Source organism: Ceratotherium simum, chromosome 40 (genome assembly GCF_057802395.1).
Source record: "Ceratotherium simum simum isolate JZ-2026a chromosome 40, ASM5780239v1, whole genome shotgun sequence".
In the NCBI taxonomy this organism is placed as follows: Eukaryota; Metazoa; Chordata; class Mammalia; order Perissodactyla; family Rhinocerotidae; genus Ceratotherium; species Ceratotherium simum.
The window spans coordinates 4,623,338-4,643,641 of NC_141939.1; the positions used below are offsets into that span (position 1 = coordinate 4,623,338).

Genomic DNA, 20,304 nt, shown 5'->3' on the forward strand with positions numbered 1-20,304 from the left:
GTTCCCGGGAAAAGGCCAGTTCCCACCACACAGAAAGCAGCTTTATATTTCTTTGTGTGCTGGTGGCTGTAGGTCAATGGAGAGGCCAAACATGCTGTACTCATGTCAAGACACCTAGAAACACACAAACTACCAAAACCAATTCAAGAAGAAATAGCAAATTGGCATAGACCTATAATAAGTAAGGAGATTGAATTAGTAATCAAAACTTCCCAATAAAGAAGAGTCAGGATCAGTTGGCTTCACTGGTGAATTTTACCAAACACATAAATAAGAGCTAAAACTAATGCTTCTCTAACTCTACCAAAAAACTGAAGAGAAGGAAGCACTTCCTAACTCATTCTGAGAGGCCAGTATTACCCCGATACCAAAGCTAGACAAAGACACTATAAGAAAACTACAGAGAAATATCATTTATAAATATAAATGCAAAATTCCTCAACAAAATAACAAGAAAACTGAATCCAACATCATATTAAAAGAATTATACACCAGGCCAAATGGGACTTATTCCTGGAAGGCAGGCATGGTTCAAGATATGAAAACCAATCAATGTAACATACCACATTAACAGAATGAAGTAAAAAACCACATAATAATCTCAACTGATGCAGAAAAAGCATTTCACAAAATTCAACACTCTTTCATGATAAAAACACTCAACAAACTAGGAACAGAAGGAAACTATGTCAACATAATAAAAGCCATATATGAAAAGCCCACAACTAACATCATACTCAATTATGAAAGAATGAAAACTTTTCCTTTAAGATCAGGGACAAGACAAGGGTGCCTACTCCCATCAATTCTATTCAACATAGTACTGGAAGTTCTAGCCAGAGCAATTAGGCAAGAAAAAGAAGTAAGAGGCATTCCAATTGGAAAGGAAGAAGTAAACTTATCTCTGTTCACAGATGACATGATCTTATAGTTAGAAAATCCTATAGACTACACACACATACACACAAACACACAATGTTAGAACTAGGAAAAGGATTCAACAAAGTTTCAGGATACAAAGTCAACACACAAAAATCAGTTGCATTTCTATACACTACTAATGAACAATACAAAAAGGAAGTTAAGAAAACAATTTCATTTACAATAGTATCACAAAGAAAAATATACTTAGGAACAAACTTAATCAAGAAAGCAAATTATTGTACGCTGACAACTATAAAACATCATTGAAAGAAATTAAAAATGACACAAATAAATGGAAAGACATCCCATGTTCATGGATTGGAAGACTTAATATTGTTAAGATATCAATACTACCCAAAGCAATCTACAGATTCAATGCAATCTCTATCAAAATACCAAAGGCATTTTTTTCCCCCAGAAATAGAAAGATTCATCCTAAAATTCATATGGAATCTTAAGAGACCTCAAAAACCAAAACAATCTTGAAAAGCAGGAATGAAGCTGGAGGCATCACATTTCCTGATTTCAAAACATATTACAAAGCTACAGTAATCAAAGAAGTGTAGTACTGGCATAAAGACAGACATAGAGACCAATCAAAAAGAATAGAGAGCCCAGAAATAAACTTTTGTGTATATGGTCAAATGATCTTCAGTAAGGGTGCCAAGACCACTCAATAAGGAAAGAACAGTCTCTTCAATAAATAGGGTTGGGAAAACTGGATGTCCTCATGCAAAAGAATGAATCTGGACCCTTACCTAATACCATAAACAAAAATTACTCAAAATGGATTAAAGACCTAAATGTAAGACCTAAAGCTATAAAAATCCTACAAGAAAATGTAGGGGAAAAGCTTCCTGACATTGGATTTCACACTGATTTCTTGGATATGACACCAAAAGCACAGACAACAAAAGAAAAAATAGATAAATGGGACTACCTCAAACTTAAAAACTTTTGTGCATCAAAGGACACAATCAACAGAGTGAAAAGGCAACCTACAGAAAATATTTGCAAATCATATATCAGGTAAGAGGTCAATATCCAGGATATATAAAGAATTCCTTCAACTCAACAGCAACAAAACTCTGAATAACCTGATTTAAAAATGGGTAAAGGACTTGAATAGACACTTCTCCAAAGATGATATACAAATGGCTGACAAGTATATGAAAAGATGCTCGACATCAATGAGCATTAGAAATGTAAATCAAAACCATAATGAGATATCACTTCATACTCATTAGGATGGATATTATAAAAAAGCAGAAAATAACAAATGCTGGCGAAGATGTGGAGAAATTGGAACCCTTGTGTGCTGTTGTTGGGAATATAAAATGGTGCATCCTCTATGGAACACAGTATAGCTGTTCCTCAAAAAATTAAAAACAGAATTACCATATGATCCAGGAATCCCATGTTTGGTTATATACCCCAAAGAATCAAAAGCTGGGTCTCAAAGAGGTATTTGTATACCCATGTTCATAGCAGCATTATTCACAATAGCCAAGAGGTAGAAGGAACCCAAGTGTCCATCAATAGATGAATAGACAAACAAAATGTGGTATATAAATACAGTGGGATATTATTCAGCTTTAAAAAGGAAGGAGATTCTGTCACATGCAACATGGATGAACCTTGAGGACGTTATGCTAAGTGAAATAAGCCAGTCACAGGAAAACAATTACTGAATGGTTCTACTTATATGAAGTACTTAGAGTAGTAAAATTCATAGAAACAGAAAGTAGAATGGTAGTTTCCAGGAGCTGGCAGTGGGGGAAGGAAGCAGGGAATTGTTGATTAATGAGTATAGGTTTCAGTTTTGCATGATGAAAAAGTTCTGGATATCTGTTGTACAACAATGTAAATATACTTAACACTCCTGAACTGTACACTTAAAAATGATTAGGATGGAGGTGACGTCAGCATCATGACAGAGTGAGCTCTCCCCTTAGACTCTCCCTGCTAAGATACAACAAAAAAGACATTCATATAGCAACAGAGGACATTCACACAACACAAAAGATCTGAGAGACCCACGCAGCCATACGTCTGAAGGTGGAGGTGCTGGACCCCCTGGAGGAAGTGGAAGGAGGTAAGGAGAACTTCTCTCCCTCCCAAATGGCAGTGACCCTGGGACCACATGCAGCTCTGAGAGGAGGGGGGGAGGAGTGGCCCTCTGAGGGAACAGTGTCACTCTCCAAGTTCCCTCACAGCCCATGGGAAAGCTCCTCAAGGAGGTGACTGAACTATTGTGGGGGTATCTTCATCAAGCTGGCACCCCAGGAGAGCAGATAGTGAGGGAAAAGTGAAAAGCCCCCCAGAATGTGCATGCGAAAGTGCCCCTCCCCCCACCCGGTGCTCTAGCTCAGCTGGTCGGCCAGAGCGCCCACACATATGATAGAAAAACAGCAGCTAGAGGCCAGGGATTTTGGCAAGCTCAGAATACACAGCTCTTGACTCCTACCCAGTGGCGGCAGGTGGAAGCTGCAACCAGATACTATCACTATGCGGAGGCACAAATCCATGCTGTCAAACAGTATGAAAAAATATATTAAATCCCCAGACCAGAAGGAAAATGACAAGCACCCAGAAATCAATCCTGAAGGCACAGAAATTTATAATCTAAATGACAGAGAATTCAAAATAGCTATCATAAAAAAGCTCAATGAGTTAAAACAAAATACAGATAGTTCAATGAAATCAGGAACTTCTTCACAAAAGAGATTGAAAGTATAAAGAAAAACTAATGTTGGAGATGAAAAAAACAATGGATGAGATAAAGAAAAATCTGGAGTCCTTAAACAACAGAGCTGACAATATGGAGGATAGAATTAGCAATCTAGAGAATAGGAACACAGAAATGCTTCAGATGGAGGAGGAGAGAGAATTAAGACTAAAAAGAAATGAAGAAATTCTCCAAGATATATCTGACTCAATTAGGAAATGCAACATAAGGATTATAGGTATTCCAGAGGGAGAAGATGAGAATGGAGCAGAGAGCTTGTTCAAAGAAATAGTAGCTGAGAACTTCCCAAACCTAGGGAATGCGCTGGAAATACAAGTGAAGAAGCCAATAGATCTCCTAACTATATCAATGTAAAATGACCCTCTCCAAGGCATACAGTAGAAAAGCTGGCAAAACTCAACGACAAAGAAAAAATATTAAGGGCAGCAAGGCAGAAGAAAATAACTTAAAAAGGAACCTCTACCAGGCTTTCAGTGGATTTCTCAGTAGAAACCCTACATGCTATGAGAGAGTGGAGTGATATATTTAAAATTCTGAAAGACAAAAACTTTCAGCCAAGAATACTCTATCCAGTGAAAATATCCTTCAGATATGATGTAGAAATAAAAACTTTCCCAGATAAACAAAAGCTAATGGAGTTCATCGCCACAAGACCTCCACTACAAGAAATGCTCAAGGAGGCCCTCATACCTGAAAAAAAGAAAAAAAAGAAAAGAAAAGGGTTACAAAGCCTTGAGCAAGGAGAAAAATAGGTAGACAAAATCATAAAAATTGCAGCTCTCTATCAGAACAGGTTAGCAAACACTTAAGTATAACATCAAAGATAAAGGGAAGGAAAACACCAAAAATAAATATAATCTCATCATTTTAACCACAAACGTACAACACAAGATGGAATAAGTTGTGACAACAATAAGTTAGAAGGGGAAGAGTAAAGGGATGGACCCGACTTAGTCTAAGGAAATAAGAGACTATCAGAAAATAGACTATCTTATCTATGAGATTTTTTTATGCAAACCTCATGGTAACTTCTAAACAAATAATCAGAGACACAAATGATAAATAAAGGGAAAACTAAGAAAACCATCATAGAGAACTACCAAACTGAATTGGTAGTCTGAAACACATGGGATGAGAAACAAAGGAATGCAGAAGAACCAGAAAATGAGTGATAAAATGGCAGCATTAAGCCCTCATATATCAATAATCTGTCTAAATGTAAATGGAATGAATTCTCCAATCAAAAGACACAGAGTGGCAGGATAGATTAAAAAACAAGATCCAAAAATATGCGGCATCCAAGAAACACCCCTCAGCTCTAAAGACAAACACAGGCTCAGAATGAAGAGATGGAAAAGGATACTCCAGGCTAATGGCAAACAAAAGAAAGCAGGTGTTGCCATACTTATACCAGACAAAGTAGACTTCAAGATAAAACAGGTAATGAGAGACAAAGAGGGGCAGTATATAATGATAAAAGGGACACTCCACCAAGAAGACATAACACTTATGAATATATATGCACCCAACACAGGAGCACCAAAGTACATAAAGTAACTATTAACAAATCTAAAAGGAGATATTAACAACAACACGATAATAGTAGAAGATCTTAACACCCCACTTATATCAATGGATAGATCATACAGACAGAAAGTCAACAAGGAAATAGTGGACTTGAAAGAGAAACTAGACCAGATGGACTTAATAGATATATATAGAACACTCCATCCAAATACAGCAGAATACACACTCTTCTCAAGTGCACATGGAACATTCTCAAGGATAGACCATATGTTGGGGAAAAAAGGCAAGCCTCAATAAATTTAAGAAGACTGAAATCACAACAAGCATCTTTTCTGACCATAATACTATGAAACTAGAAATCAACTACAAGAAAAAAACTGGGAAAGTGACAAAGATGCAGAGACTAAACAACATGCTACTGAACAACCAATGGATCATTGATGAAATTAAAGGAGAAATCAAAAAATATCTGGAGACAAATGAAAATTAAAATACACCACACCAACTCATATGGGATGCAGCAAAAGCAGTCCTAAGAGGGAAATTCATAGCAATACAGGCCCACCTTAACAAATAAGAAAAATCTCAAATAAGCAATCTTAAACTACATCTAACAGAATTAGAAAAAGAAGAACAAACAAAGCCCCAAGTCAGCAGAAGGAGGGAAATGATAAAAATTAGAGCAGAAATAAATGAAATCGAAACAAACAAACAAAAACAGTAGAAAGGATCAATGAAACAAAAAGCTCGTTCTTTGAGAAGATAAATAAAATTGATAAACCCTTAGCCAGACTCACCAAGAAAAAAAGAGAGAAGGCTCAAATAAATAAAATTAGAAATGAAAGAGTAGAGGGGCCAGCCCAGTGGCGCAAGCAGTTAAGTGCGCATGCTCCACTTCAGCGGCCTGGGGTTTGTAGGTTCGGATCTTGGGCACACAGCAAAGCACACTTGTCAAGCCATGCTGTGGCGGTGTCCCATATAAAGTAGAGGAAGATGGGCATGGATGTTAGCTCAGGGCCAATTTTCCTCAGCAAAAAAAAAAAAAAAAAGAGGAGGATTGGCATTGGATGTTAGCTCAGAGCTGATCTTCCTCACACACACACAAAAAAGAAATGAAAGAGTAGAAATGACAACAAATACCACAGAAATACAAAGGACTATAAGAGAATACTATGAAAAGCTATATGCCAACAAATTGGACAATCTAGAAGAAATGGATAAATTCTTAGACTCATCCAACCTCCCAAAACTGAATCAAGAAGAAATAGAGAATCTGAATAGACCAGTCATGACTAAAGAGATTGAAACAGTAATTGAAAACCTCCCCCAAAACAAAAGTCCAGGACCAGATGGCTTCTCTGGAGAATTCTACCAAACATTCAAAGAAGATTTAATACCCATCCTTCTGAACTATTCCAAAAAATAGAGGAAGATGGAACACTTCCTAACACATTCTATGAGGCCAACATCATGCTGATACCAAAGCCAGACGAGGACAACACAAAGAAGGAAAATTACAGATGCTGATGAACACAGATGCAAAAATTCTCAACAAAATATTGGCAAACTGAATACAGCAATACATCAAAAAGATCATACACCATGATCAAGTGGGATTTATACCAGGGACACAGGATGGTTCAATATCCGCAAGTCAATCAATGTGATACAGCACATTAACAAAATGAGGAATAAAAACCACATGATCATCTCAGTAGATGCAGAGAAAGCATTTGACAAGATCCAACATCCATTTATGATAAAAACTCTCAATAAAATTGGTATAGAAGGAAAGTATCTCAACATAATAAAGGCCATATATGACAAACTCACAGCCAATATCATGTTCAATGGGGAAAAACTGAAAGCCATCCCTCTGAGAAGAGGAACAACACAAGGGTGCCCACTCCCGCCACTCTTATTCAACATAGTACTGGAGGTTTTGGCCAGAGCAATTAGGCAAGAGAAAGGAATAAAAGGAATCCAAATAGGCAATGAAGAAGTGAAACTGTCACTGTTTGCAGATGACATGATCTTATATATAGAAAACCCTAAAGAATCCATTGGAAAACTATTAGAAATAATCAACAACTACAGCAAAGTTGCAGGGTACAAAATCAACTTACAAAAATCAGTTGCATTTCTATACTCTAATAATGAAATAACAGAAAGAGACCTCAAGAATACAATCCCATTTACAATCACGACAAAAAGAATAAAATATCTGGGAATAAATTTAACCAAGGAGGTGAAAGACCTATACTATGAAAACTACAGGACATTAGTGAAATAAATTGATGATGACATAAAGAAATGGAAAGCTATTCCATGCACATGGATTGGAAGAATAAATGTAGTTAAAATGTCCATACTACATAAAGCAATCTACAGATTCAATGCAATCCCAATCAGAATCCCAATGACATTCTTCACGGAAATAGAACAAAAAATCCTAAAATTTGGGGCAACAAAAGACCCCGAATAGCTAAAGCAATCCTGAAATAAAGAACAAAACTGGAGGCATCACAATCCCTGACTTCAAAATATACTACAAAGCTATAGTAATCAAAACAGCATGGTACTGGCACAAAAACAGACACACAGATCAATGGAACAGAATTGAAAGCCCAGAAATAAAACCACACATCTACGGACAGCTAATCTTTGACAAAGGAGCTAAGAACATACAGTGGAGAAAGGAAAGTCTCTTCCATAAATGGTGCTGAGAAGACTAGACAGCCACATGCAAAAGAATGAAAGTAGACCATTTTCTTTTGCCACACACAAAAATTAACTCAAAATGGATCAAAGACTTGAAGATAAGACCTGAAACCATAAAACTCCTAGAAGAAAATATAGGCAGTACACTCTGACATCTATCTTAGAGGAATCTTTTCGAATTCCATGTCTACTCAGACAAGGGAAACAAAAGAAAAAATAAACAAGTGGGACTTCATCAGACTAAAGAGCTTCTGCAAGACAAAGGAAACCAGGATCAAAATGAAAGGACAACCCACCAGCTAGGAGAAAATATTTGCAAATCATATATCCGATAAAGGGTTAATCTCCATAATATATAAAGAACTCATACAACTGAACAAAAAAACAAACAACCTGATCAAAAAATGGACAGAGGATATGACCAGACATTTTTCCAAAGAAGATATACAGAATGCCAATAGGCACATGAAAAGATGTTCAACATCACTAATCATCAGGGAAATGCAAATCAAAACTACACTAAGATATCACCTTACACCTGTTAGAATGGCTATAATCACCAAAACAAAAAATAACAAATGTTGGAGAGGTTGTGGAGAAAAGGGAACGTTCATACACTGCTGGTGGGAATGCAAACTGGTGCAGCCTCTGTGGAAAACAGTATGGAGATTCTTCAAAAATTTAAAAATAGAAATAATATATGATCCAGCTATCCCACTACTGGGTATTTACCCAAAGAACTTGAAATCAACAATCCAAAGAGACTTATGCACCCCTATGTTCATTGCAGCATTATTCACTATAGCCAAGAAGTGGAAGCAACCCAAGTGTCCATTGACTGATGACTGGATAAAGAAGATGTGGTATATATATACAATGGAATACTACTCAGTCATAAAAAAAGACAAAATTGTCCCATTTGCAACAACATGGATTGACCTTGATGGTATTACATTAAGTGAAGTAAGCTAGACAGAAAAAGATAAACACTGTATGATTTCACTCATGTGTGGAAGATAAACACACACAGGGACAGAGAGAACAGTTTGGTGGTTACCAGGGGAAGGGAGTTGGGTGGTGGTCACAATGGGTGAAGGGGCACATTTATATGGTGACTGACAAATGACAACGTACAACTGAAATTTCACAATGTTATAAACTATTATGACCTCAATAAAAAAATGATTAGGATGGTCAATTTTGTGTTATGCATTTTTTACCACAATTAAAAACAAAACGTTTAAAAATTCAACATCCTTTCATGATAAAAACACTCAATAAACTAGGAATAGAAGGGAACTTCCTCAACGTGATAAAGACCATTTATGAAAAACACACAGCTAACATCATACCCAATGGTGAAAGAATGGAAGCTTTTCCTCTAAGATCAGGAACAAGACAAGGATGCCCATTCTTGCCCATTCTATTCAACATAGTACTGGAAGTCTTAGCAGAGCAATTAGGCAAGAAAAAGAAATGAAATTGGAAAGCCAGAAGTAAAATGATCTCTTCATAGATAACATGATCTTATATATATAAAATCCTAAAAGTTGTATTTCTGTACTCTGATATGAATAGTCTAAAAAAGAAACTGAGAAAACAGTTCTATTTACACATCAAAAAGAATAAAATACTTAGGGATATGTTTAGCAAAGGAGGCAAAAGACTTGTATGCTGAAAGGTACAAAACATTGCTGAAAGAAATTAAAGACCTAAATAAGTAGAAAGACAGCCTGTGTCCATGGATTGGAAGACTTACCATTGTAAAGATGACAACAGTCCCCACAGTGATCTACAGATTTGAGGCAATCTTATCAAAATCTCAATTGCATTTTTTGCAAAAATAGAAAAACCCATCCTGAAATTCATATGGAATCTCAATGGACCCCAAGTAGTCAAGATAAGCTTGAAAAAGAAGGACAAAGTTGGAGGAATCCCACTTCCTTATTTCAACACTTACTACAAAGCTACAGTTATGAAAACAGTGTGGCCCTGGCATAAGGCTAGACCTACAGATCAATGGAATAGAATAGAGAGTCCAGAAACAAATGCATATATCCACAGTCAATTGATTTTCAGCAAGGGAGCCAAGACCATTCAAGGGGAAAGAACAGTCTCTTCAACAAATTGTCCTGTGAAAACTGGGTATTCACCTGCAAAAGAATGAAGTTGGATCTTTACTTTATACAAAAATTAAAACTAAAGTGAGTCAAAGACTTAAATTTATGAGCTAAAATTATTAAACACCTAGAAGAAAACATAAGGGAAAAATCTTCATGGCTTTGGATTAGGCAATGGTATCTTAATTTTGACACCAAAAGCACAGGCAACAAAAGAAGAAATAGGTAAATTGGACTTCATCAAAATGAAAAACTTTTGTGGATCAAAGGATACTATCAAGAGAGTAAAAAAACCCACAGAATGGAAGAAAATATTTGCAAATCATATATCTGATAAGGGATTAATATCTAGAATATAGAGAGAACTCCTACAAATCAAAAAACAACAACAAAAGTCAACCAAACAACTCAATTTAAAAATGAGCAAAGGACTTGAATAGACATTTTCCAAAGAAGATGTACAAATGGCCAATAAGCACTTGAAAAGTTACTCAATATTACTAGTCATTAGGGAAATGCAAATCAAAACCCCTATGACATACCACTTCACACCTATTAGATTGTCTATTATATAAAAAAAGGGAAATACGTGTTGGTAAGAATGCAGGAAATTAGAACCCTTGTGCATTGGTGGTGGGAATGTGAAATGGTGAAGTCTCTGTGGAAAACAGTTTGGTGGTTCTTCCAAATGTTGAATTACCATAGGACCCAGCAATTCCACTTCTGAATATATACCCACTAGAATTGAAAACAGGAGCTCAGATACTTGTAACCAATGGTAATTGCAGAATTACTCATAATAGACAGAGTGGCAATAACTCAAGTGTCCATCACAGATGAATAGATAAACAATATAGACATACAATGCAAGATTATTCACTCATACAAATGAATGAAATTCTGTTACATGCTAATAAATGGATGAACCTTCAAGACATTACACCAAGTGAAATAAGCCAGACACAAAAGCACAAATATTGTATGATTCCACTTACATGAGGTATCTAAAATAGGCAAATTAATAGAGATAGAAAGTAGAATAGAGGTTGCTGGGGGATGGAGGAATGGAGAGCTATTGCTTAATGGGAACAGAGTTTCTGTTTGGAATGATGGAAAATTTCTGGAAATAAATAGTGGTGATGTTTATACAACATTGTGAATGTACTTAATGCTCCTGAATTGTACACTTAAAAATGGTTAAAATGGAAATTTTATGTTATGTGTATTCTGTCACCATAAATTTTTTTAAAAAATTAAAAACAATGGCAACAAAATAAGACCCGGGGAAGTCCTCTTCAGCAGAGAGCTGAGACTCAGGGAAAATGTTTGAAACTACGGCCATCTGCTGAAGGAAGCCATCTGCTGAAGGAAGCCATCCGGATTCCAGAGACATCTCTCCTCTCTGGGGCCCGTGTGTGGGTCAGGAGAGTCACCTTTGGTCTGAGAAAGAGCTCCCAGGAGTGTGAGTGCTGACGCTTCCCTCTGGGTCAGGAGCTGTGGGATGTTCTGATCACAGAGCGAGCCCTGCCAGTCCTGCTTGCAAGGGGGACATCTCTCTCCACGGGATCTGGACCTTGTTTCCAGGGACTCGCCCGTGTTAGGGATTCTGGGTTTGCCACTCTTCCACGGGTGCTATTAAAGAGGCTTCAGTAATTCTGCACTGGCTGTCTGGCTGATTGATGATGGGTAGGTTACCATGACTGAACGGATGGATGCAGACAGCTGTTACGGTCCCACTGTCCTTGCTTTCAGGAATTCCCGTCTAGGAATAGAAAGACCTTCCTCCTCCCTGCAGGTGCCCCGCGTCTCTGAATCCAGCCCCAGATGTGTGGAAGGGGAGTGAGTGCCTCTGAGGATGGGTGTCTGGTTCAGGGTTTGGGAGGATCCATCACCCCCGAATGCCTACTGACCTGCCCAGTGCCATGCCAGTGTTGGCCTTGGCATTGGTGGGCCACTGATAAACTTGCCATGTTCTCTCTGAGCGACAATTCAGGAACTTGTAGGTCAACACATTCATCGAGGAGGGGGCTGGCGATGAGAACTCATTTCATCATTTTGAATGAGTGAATGTGATAGTTAGTTTGTTTGTGTCCTTATCGTAAGTGTCTGTTCTATCAGGAGAGTAATCATCCTCCAATGTACCAACGGCCCCTGAAAAACGACTCAGAATAAACACCAAATGAATGGAAGTTGTGATGATTATTTTCTGTGGCTTTGCAAAGTAAACCTAGAAGGAAAAATAAACTGCTGTCCCCAGGGAAAAATAGAAGCCTGAAAACTTTAAAAAGGAAAGAGAAATTAATATATTTTAAAAATGTAATCACGAAAAATTAGGAACAGTTTTACAAGTAAAGAGCCGTCTGATTTTTAGACATCTGTTCTGCTTTATTTCTATCACCACAGCCTCCACCCGTTTTTATGGGCCATCTTGAGGAAAGTCTCACAGGGTGAGAATGACAACAGGAGCCAGAAGGAAAATTATGACACTAAATCTCATGAGATTTGGGGCAAAGTTTCCGGCCTCGTATCTTTAGTGGGCAATGTGTACTGCCAAGGATGTCTGGTGCAATCACAATCTTTTTTAGGAGTTAGGATTTCCCTTCCCAAGGCAAGGTCTTTTAAAGTATAATTTCACATATCCATTGAGTTTGTGTCGTTTATTCACTGCATTTATAGACTGCTTTAGATACTCACAGAGAAAAATATGTCAGTCCTCCACTGCTGGTATTAACATGCCTTTATTTACTTCACTTGAGATGAAATTCTACTGGAAGTGTTTTCCAAAGTCCCGTATGACGCGCCATTTGACGATACAAGAACAGCAGGCAAATCCATTACGAAGAGAGACATGAAAGAAAGCAAGTATCTGTCTTTAAAACCATAAGTGCACATATTTCTATAGGCCTATGGATTGTGTTTTATGTACTATGCTAACATTTTACCATTCTTTAAAACAGCTATTTGTGCAGCAAAGACAAATCAAGATATGAAGGAAAGGATTGTCTGAGATTCTCTCTATGACCTCCGCGTCCATGGTCTAAAGTGTGACTATCCCTCTGTTTCGGGGTGATCCCCTGAAGTTCACGTGTCAGGCAGGTTCTTGCTTTCTGGAGGCTGTTCAGAGGACAGGGACCAGAACTGCAAGTGGTGTTCAGGGTTCCTGACAACAGGAGCCCTGAATAGTGTCATCATTTTCTGCTGAGCACACTTTATACCTCCACATGCATGACTTGGTTTGATGCTTATCTCACCCCTTGGTGAGAGCTGGTGTGGTCATAGTACCCCATTCCATGGATAAGACCAAGGCCAAAAAGTCACTTGCCCTAGGCACACCGGGAGAAATGACAAAAGTGAAGAACGTACTCTTCCCCAAAGCAGCTTCATATTATTATTTTTTTTTTTAAAGTAGCACTTTGAGAATTAAGACAGGTATTTGATCACAGGTTATAAGGATAGAATTGTGTATCAGAAATTGCCAGCAGTGCACGAAAGTGCCCTGGGCAGCAGGGGAATGAACGCTGCGTTGGAAGTTTGCATACAGATGTGAATTCTAACTCCTGAGGTTTCTTCCCACAGCATCTGCCTGGGCTCCAGCCTCTGCAATCGGCAGTCAGCTGGCGCCTCTCTCTACACTGACATGTAGACTTTCAAACACACACTTCCAAGTACAAGTTGAATTCTGTATCAGCATTTCAACACTTAAAACGAAATGTGGTCCTAAAGTGCTTCTAAGTGTGTAATGATAAAAACTTTTCTCTTTCAATTCTTTTTCATGTGTTTCACCAAAGGAGCCGGTGTTGCTGGGAATCCTTCTGAACCAGAATTTTTCCTTGGCAGCGAGGACAGAATTTCCAGTGAAGGTAAATGCAAATGGATAAAATTGGAGTCGGGGATCAAAAAGTAATATCCTTTCTTCCTCTTGCCTGAGTTCAGAACTAAATGTGAGACTGAGCTAAGGGTCCAGCAGATGGAGTTCAAACTGTCTTCTTGAGAAATACTTGGCTGAATAATGCGGGTGCTTCGCCCTGAGCCAGGAAGAGAGCCCCAGTCACGGGTAAGGTTTAGGACACCCATGCACTCCCCAAACCCCTACCGCGAGAGAGTTTGCTTCTGGAAAATTCACAGTATGGAGGAGCACATCAGGTTTGCTCCCTGCAGGGATGCCAAAAAAGAGAGAAACAAGCCGGCCACAGGCATCCGATCCCTTCTCCCAAACTTACCAGTGAAGTCCCTTTCTCCCCCTGGGGCGGGGCTCGTGAGGGGCTGAGCACATTCCTGAGTGATACCCAGAAGCGCGCTCTCCATCCTCGGGAGGAATGTGGGAAAGCAGCCCCTCCTGCCGATGGGCAAAGGCTGTCTCACAGGTCCCATTGTGGCGGAGGCAGATGGGCTCTGAAGACAGGAAGAGGAACTAGAATCCTGTGAAGCAATCCTTCCCTGGAAAGATTTAAAGATTTAAAAGGAAAAGCAGACCACTATGTCACTGTCCGAGCTGGCACACGCATGGTCTTTCCTGGGCGCAGGAACCTGAACCCGGTCAGCGGTATGTTGCATTATCATGCCCCCACTTGACTCGTGTGGATCCTGGAGGGAAGTAACTTGCCTCAGGTCGAGCAGCCAGTAGAAGACAGTGCTGGTGTCTGAACTCAGGATGCTTATGAGAGACACCAGCTATGCGTGCACAGTGTGTCCATTTTAAGGACTTTAAGGCAGAAGGAGTTCCACAGACATCACGTAAAACAACGATGTCATGACTAGTCCTTCGATTTTCTAACTAGACCAGATGCCCAGTGTCCCCACGGTGAGACCTCCAGCCCTTCTGCCTTCTGCTGAGTGGGTTCCTCCTGTGCTGCTGCTGATGTACTGAGATGTTGCCGCTGGAGAACAGTGAGGGTGATGTTTTCCTTTCACGAGGTCACTGTATGAAATAATTTTCCAATGCAGAAGCTGACCGCGAGCACTTCCGGGCCCCCTGTTATGACACTGAAGGGGACCGGGGATGCTCCACTGAGATTCAGTCCCCTGGAAAAAGTGTGGCATCCCCTCTTAGACTCCTGTGGCATGTCCCAACTTGTCATGTTGATAGATTTCTCTAGAACTTTTGCTTGTTACCAAAAATGACATCACCTTTTCTGAAACTGTCCTTCCGTAATTAGCTTTATTGATTTTTCTCCCTTATAGGAGCTTATTCAATGCTTGACCACTTTCTAAGTACAAAATGGACTGATTTTCCTCTATCTTCCCAGATCTTCAAGGTGTGCAGTGATCAATCTACACTAGATTTGAAGTCAACTCCATATTTTTTTTGTAAACAAAGGATCAAATTACAAATTGATCATTACACTCATTTTGATAATCCATGGTGTTGGGTTTCTAGGAGTTTCAAAATTAGAAGAAATATGTAGTTTAGAAAACTTCCCTTGGGACTAGAATGTTAGGTTGAATTATTTGAACTTCACTGTTTTTGTAGGTCAAAAATGGTCAAATATCTCCAAATATCTCTTCATATGGCTCAACCTAATATTTTGGAAATCATTCAGGGGTCTCTGCTTAATGGTACATGTCACATACCCAAGTCCAGTCTTCCTGCGGAGTGTAGATGCCTCTGTAAGGGTGTCACTTTTCTCCATCCACAATTCTGGCACAAAACCAGAGATAACTGATCAAAATCCTTATGCTCATATGGACACAAGCAAATGTTTCCTTTGTTCAACTGTCTTTCTTGGAATTTCATTCCTACTGTGGTTTTAAAACATGTCCACAATTCTTTAATACCCCTCCCTCCAAGAGGAATTTAATCTCCCTCCCCTTGAGAGTGGGCTGGACTTAGTGACTTGGTTCTAATGAATAGAACATCTTTCAAACTCTCCAAAGAACCTTAGGTAAATGAAAACTTGGGATCATATTCATGATAAGTATAGACAGTGGCTCCTAATTCTGTTTTTTTGTTTCTGCAGTACAGAGACAAGAAAAGTAAAAATTTGTGTTCAAGTGACAAGTCTATCTCTTTTACAACCCTATGAAGGAGCAAGGCAAACGCAGCCCCTTAGTGTTATAACCCTCTATGTTATCCAGAGTGTTCTGTCTGTGGCTGTTAATCTCTCGATTCTGATTCGACAAGCTGGCATTTCCAAAGTCAAGTAATTATGAGTCATATTAACTTGGGATTTTTCTCTCTTTTCTAAGCCAAAGTGAATAAGGAACAAATTTCTCTCTTTCCCCAGAAATAATTAAGATCTCATGAGGCTGTTATCACATACTCCACGACAGTCTTAACCACATTGTCTCATTCCCACCCCTTCAAGAACTAGGCCAGGGCAGATTCACCAAACTCACCCCAAAGCTGCGGCTCAGCTCTCAGAGGTCCCCTATCTGGGACTGGGGCTCCGGCCTCGAAGACTTCTGGTGGCACGGAATTAATTACTTCTCACTTTCTGCATTCCCTGTTTGCTGGCCCTGCTTTCTAACTGCTAAACAGTTAATCTAAACAGATCTCTCTGGAGCTCCTGCCCATTGGTTCTAGTTTGCTCCCTGGAACTTCTCAGAACATCTCCCAGCCCCTCTCCAGGGCCATTCCTGTGTTGGGCAAAGACAGCTCTCCTGGCTTCCCAGTTTTCTCCAAGCTAAACTCTCTCAGGTCCTTTGACAGGTCTCATATGCAAACGAGTCAAAGATAGCCAATGGCAGAGTTAGGATGCAAATATTTCTGATTTTCAATCCTGTTTGTTTCTGCTAAACCATTCTGCAGTCCCTCTACCCATAAATGAAGATTTCGGTGTAGTTAATTTTTCTGTCTTGCCCTTGCAATTCTAGAAACGTTTTTTTATAGTACTTTGTGGTTTATAAATTATTTTCATGAATATTATGCCATCTGTAAGTAGGTCTTATTATCTCTGTTTTATACTAGTGGAGACTGGTCAGAGAGGCTCAGCGGCTGACTGAAAGGTTCTCGATGGGGTCCCTACCCAGCAGCATCAGTGTCACTTGGGGCCTGTGAGAAATGCACATTCTCAGGCCCTCCAAGACCCACTGAATCAGAAACTTTGGTGGTGGGGCCCGGGGATCTATGTTTTAACAAGGTCTCCTGGTGATTTTGATACACACTCAAGTGTGAGAACCATGGCCTCAGTCTATGGGTGGGTCACCCAGACATTTGTTAGATTAAAAAAATAAACAAAAACAAAACACTGATGTACACTTGGACTCTTCTCCAAAATCCTCCCTAACGCCTCACTTTGACTCTAGAGGAAGTTACTTTCATCATAAAAACAGAACTGTTACTTAGATTCACTGAAATAAGACTGTACTGAAAGCATCTTTCAAAAGAAAAGAAAACCAGAACTAATCACAGGCCAATGGTTGTTTTTGGATGAACACACATTTTGTCTTTTGTCTTCTGTAGATCACATTTCAGAGGAGAAGAGGGATAAAGAATCCTCTCTGTTCAGTACCGATAGAAGTGAGCAGTTAACTACTGTAGGTAAAGAAGCACTTCAAGAAGCAATTAGTCCAGGTAATCTACATAGCGTGAGCTACATAAGATACTCAAATACAGATGACTTCAGAATGTGTCCATTTGCCTTTCATGGTATTTTAAAAGAATAGATGTCAGCATACCTTTAATTCACCCTGAAAAGCCTACGATCTGCAGTTAAAATTACGAATTAAACTAACTCTAGGAATTTGATCCCCCTTTCACAAAGATGCTACTTTTATGTTGTTTCTACACAGCCATGGTCATTCATAACATGGGCATCATCTTCTGAGTCCCTCCCATTACTGGGCACTGAGGCTTTCTAACAAGCAGGAGGGAATAAAAGTCAAATATTAACCTAATCCCTGATCGTCAGCCTTGGATTACCTGAGCCCGGGCCCGTTCAGAGTGTGTAGAAACTTGCCCATTATGTCAGCGTGCTGGTACCAAGCCCAGCTCACTCCCTCCATGTAGCCACCTGCTGTCAAAATGATACCTGGTTGTCTCTTCCTAACTCCAAAAAATTAAATGCTGAATTATTCCAACAGAGCCCTTAGAGTTGCTTGATGCTGCTGCCCCTTGATGTAGCACAGAGGAAGGCGGAAGTTGGATATATGAAATTTTCTCCCCATAACCCAAGAAGGCCCTTGGCCATGGTTCTCCTGCCTGCACCACTAGGCTCCCCTCAGGAGCTCTCCACACTAAACCGTCCGATTCCTGTCATTGTACCTCTGTGCCCCGTTTCCCTGATTCCTTTTGCTTTTTTGGTCACATTACAAATGGCGTGACAGAAGCTCTAGGCGTCCCCGATGTCAGCTGGGGTCTCCTTCCTGCGTGATCTAGCTAAGATTGCTTTGTATGCCCAAGCCCACACTTGGTGGCATTCCAAATCTACCCTCAAGATTTCTCTAAGTCCCTAGAGGGCTGTAAGAGCTTGGCATCATCTCTGGCGTTATGATTGCCTTACGTCATGAAATTCCCCCACACCTACACACATCAGGCAGATTATGTATCTAGTAGAATTTCCTGAAGCTGGGGGAATAGGGGGATGAGGGGGGAGCAGAGAAGAGGTTGTATCACTGCCCTGTGAAAAGCTTCAAACCGAGTATTTGACTCCGTTGTTCTTAAAAAGCCATCACTGCAGGCCTGTCGGCCTCCTCCAGTGCCCCGCCTCCTCCCTCCATCTGAACTCTCCTTTCCTCTTCCCTTGCCTCCTGCAAACTCTGGTTTGTGAACCGTTTTTTTTGGTTGCTTTGCCACTTGCCAGCTCATACCCTCAGCATCTCACCTCCACCACCAGACAGCATCTCAGCTCACCTCCCAACATTTTCCTAAACAAAACCAGTTCCTTCCCCGAGAGGTTTTCCGGAGCCAGCAGCTAAGATGCTAAGGCTTTCATTTCTGCTACAAGCAGAGCTCACAGGTTGTCCCTGCAGATCTGTACGGGGTCATCTCCCTCTGTTGACTCTGCCACGTGTCTTCTGTTTAGATACTCGAAATAGGAACATGCCATGCACACAGCTTCTGCACTTCCTCCAGAGGAACATCATCATCGCCGCTGTGTTGGTGGCGGGGATCCTCATGGCCACAGCGTTGGTGCTGCTGGTGTTGACCACATACCTCAGGAGGAAACAGCCTTTGTGAGTGGCTCTTAGCTCCCACCTTCCTGCCAGGAACTCGTGGGTGTTTGTACCAACGTTGCCCCAGAGCTTCCTGCTGATCCTGGATTTAGGGGGTAGGCAGGGATCTCTAAGCCTGGTTGTGCATCAGCATCACCTGGCATGCCTTGTAAAAGTACAGGTGACCCAGGCTATTGGTTTTTAGGCATTGCTTTCATGGTTCTGATGCACAGCTGGCTTGGGCCATGCTTGTCTCTAAAGGCCACCACAGATTAGGTCACACCTATTCCCATACCGAGGGCTACCAAAAGAGGAGATGGCACAGTCTCTGGCTGAAAGGTCGGAGAATAGGAATACGGATGTAGAGAAGAAAGGAAAAGGACAGCTCTAAGAGGGTGGGGAGGGATGAGGCTCTGGAGGAGATGAGAGCAGGGCTGATATTCGGCCCGTTCACACTGGTACAGTGCCCTGGTTGTTAGAATACTGAAAGATGCCTCTGCTGATTGGTCAACAGCCCTTTCACAGAACCTCCCACAGACGTGCCAGTCTTCCCCATGATCCCGAAAATGAAGGGTTCATGCCTGGCACAGCACTGGCCCTCCAGGGCTCTGCTCCAGCAGTGGCCCTGTTGACTAGTCAGTGCCTGTCTGTACCAGTTGTTAACTATTTCCATTATCCCCCTGATGAGAGGGCTTAAGCACAGTGGCTTTAACCACAAGTAGGCACTAGAAAGCAAACAGTTTACATGACTGCGCCTTTGCAGTAATTGTGCCTTGAAATTGTGTGCCTCGCCCTGCCTCCCTTGGGACACACATTCCTGACCACAGTGAAGAGCAGCCCCCCAAGGCTCCTCAGGTCCTGCCCGACACTGTTGGGTGCTCGGCTTGTCCAGAGAGAAAGGGGGCTGTGGTATGTGATGAGGGGTGAAGTGTCCACCCCCCACGCACCCACCCAACTCTGAGGCTGCAGTATTTAAATTTGCCCACAAGCGTGGCATTGCTTTCCCTAACGGTTTCCTTTAAAAGGCCAAGGCTCCTGGGACTTGTAATGCCTTCAGGCCAGCCACTGCCACCTCACATCTAACTTCTTCCTCTGAGACAGAAACGGGTCCCCTGAGGCAAGGGGGAGCCCCGAAGCGGCAGAAGTTAGAGAGAGAAGATTTAAAGAGCT

General features: G+C 40.6%; 1 protein-coding gene across 1 annotated transcript in view; it reads left to right on the forward strand.

The window, feature by feature from the left end:
* The window catches only part of C40H2orf92 (chromosome 40 C2orf92 homolog), a 39,138-nt gene that overhangs the window by 18,338 nt on the left and 496 nt on the right, over window positions 1–20,304 (forward strand). The window contains exons 5-7 of the mRNA XM_087426360.1: window positions 12,798–12,899; window positions 17,444–17,554; window positions 19,005–19,155. Of these exons, the coding sequence (XP_087282486.1) occupies window positions 12,798–12,899; window positions 17,444–17,554; window positions 19,005–19,155 (364 nt within the window). The remainder of the gene's footprint in view (window positions 1–12,797; window positions 12,900–17,443; window positions 17,555–19,004; window positions 19,156–20,304) is intronic.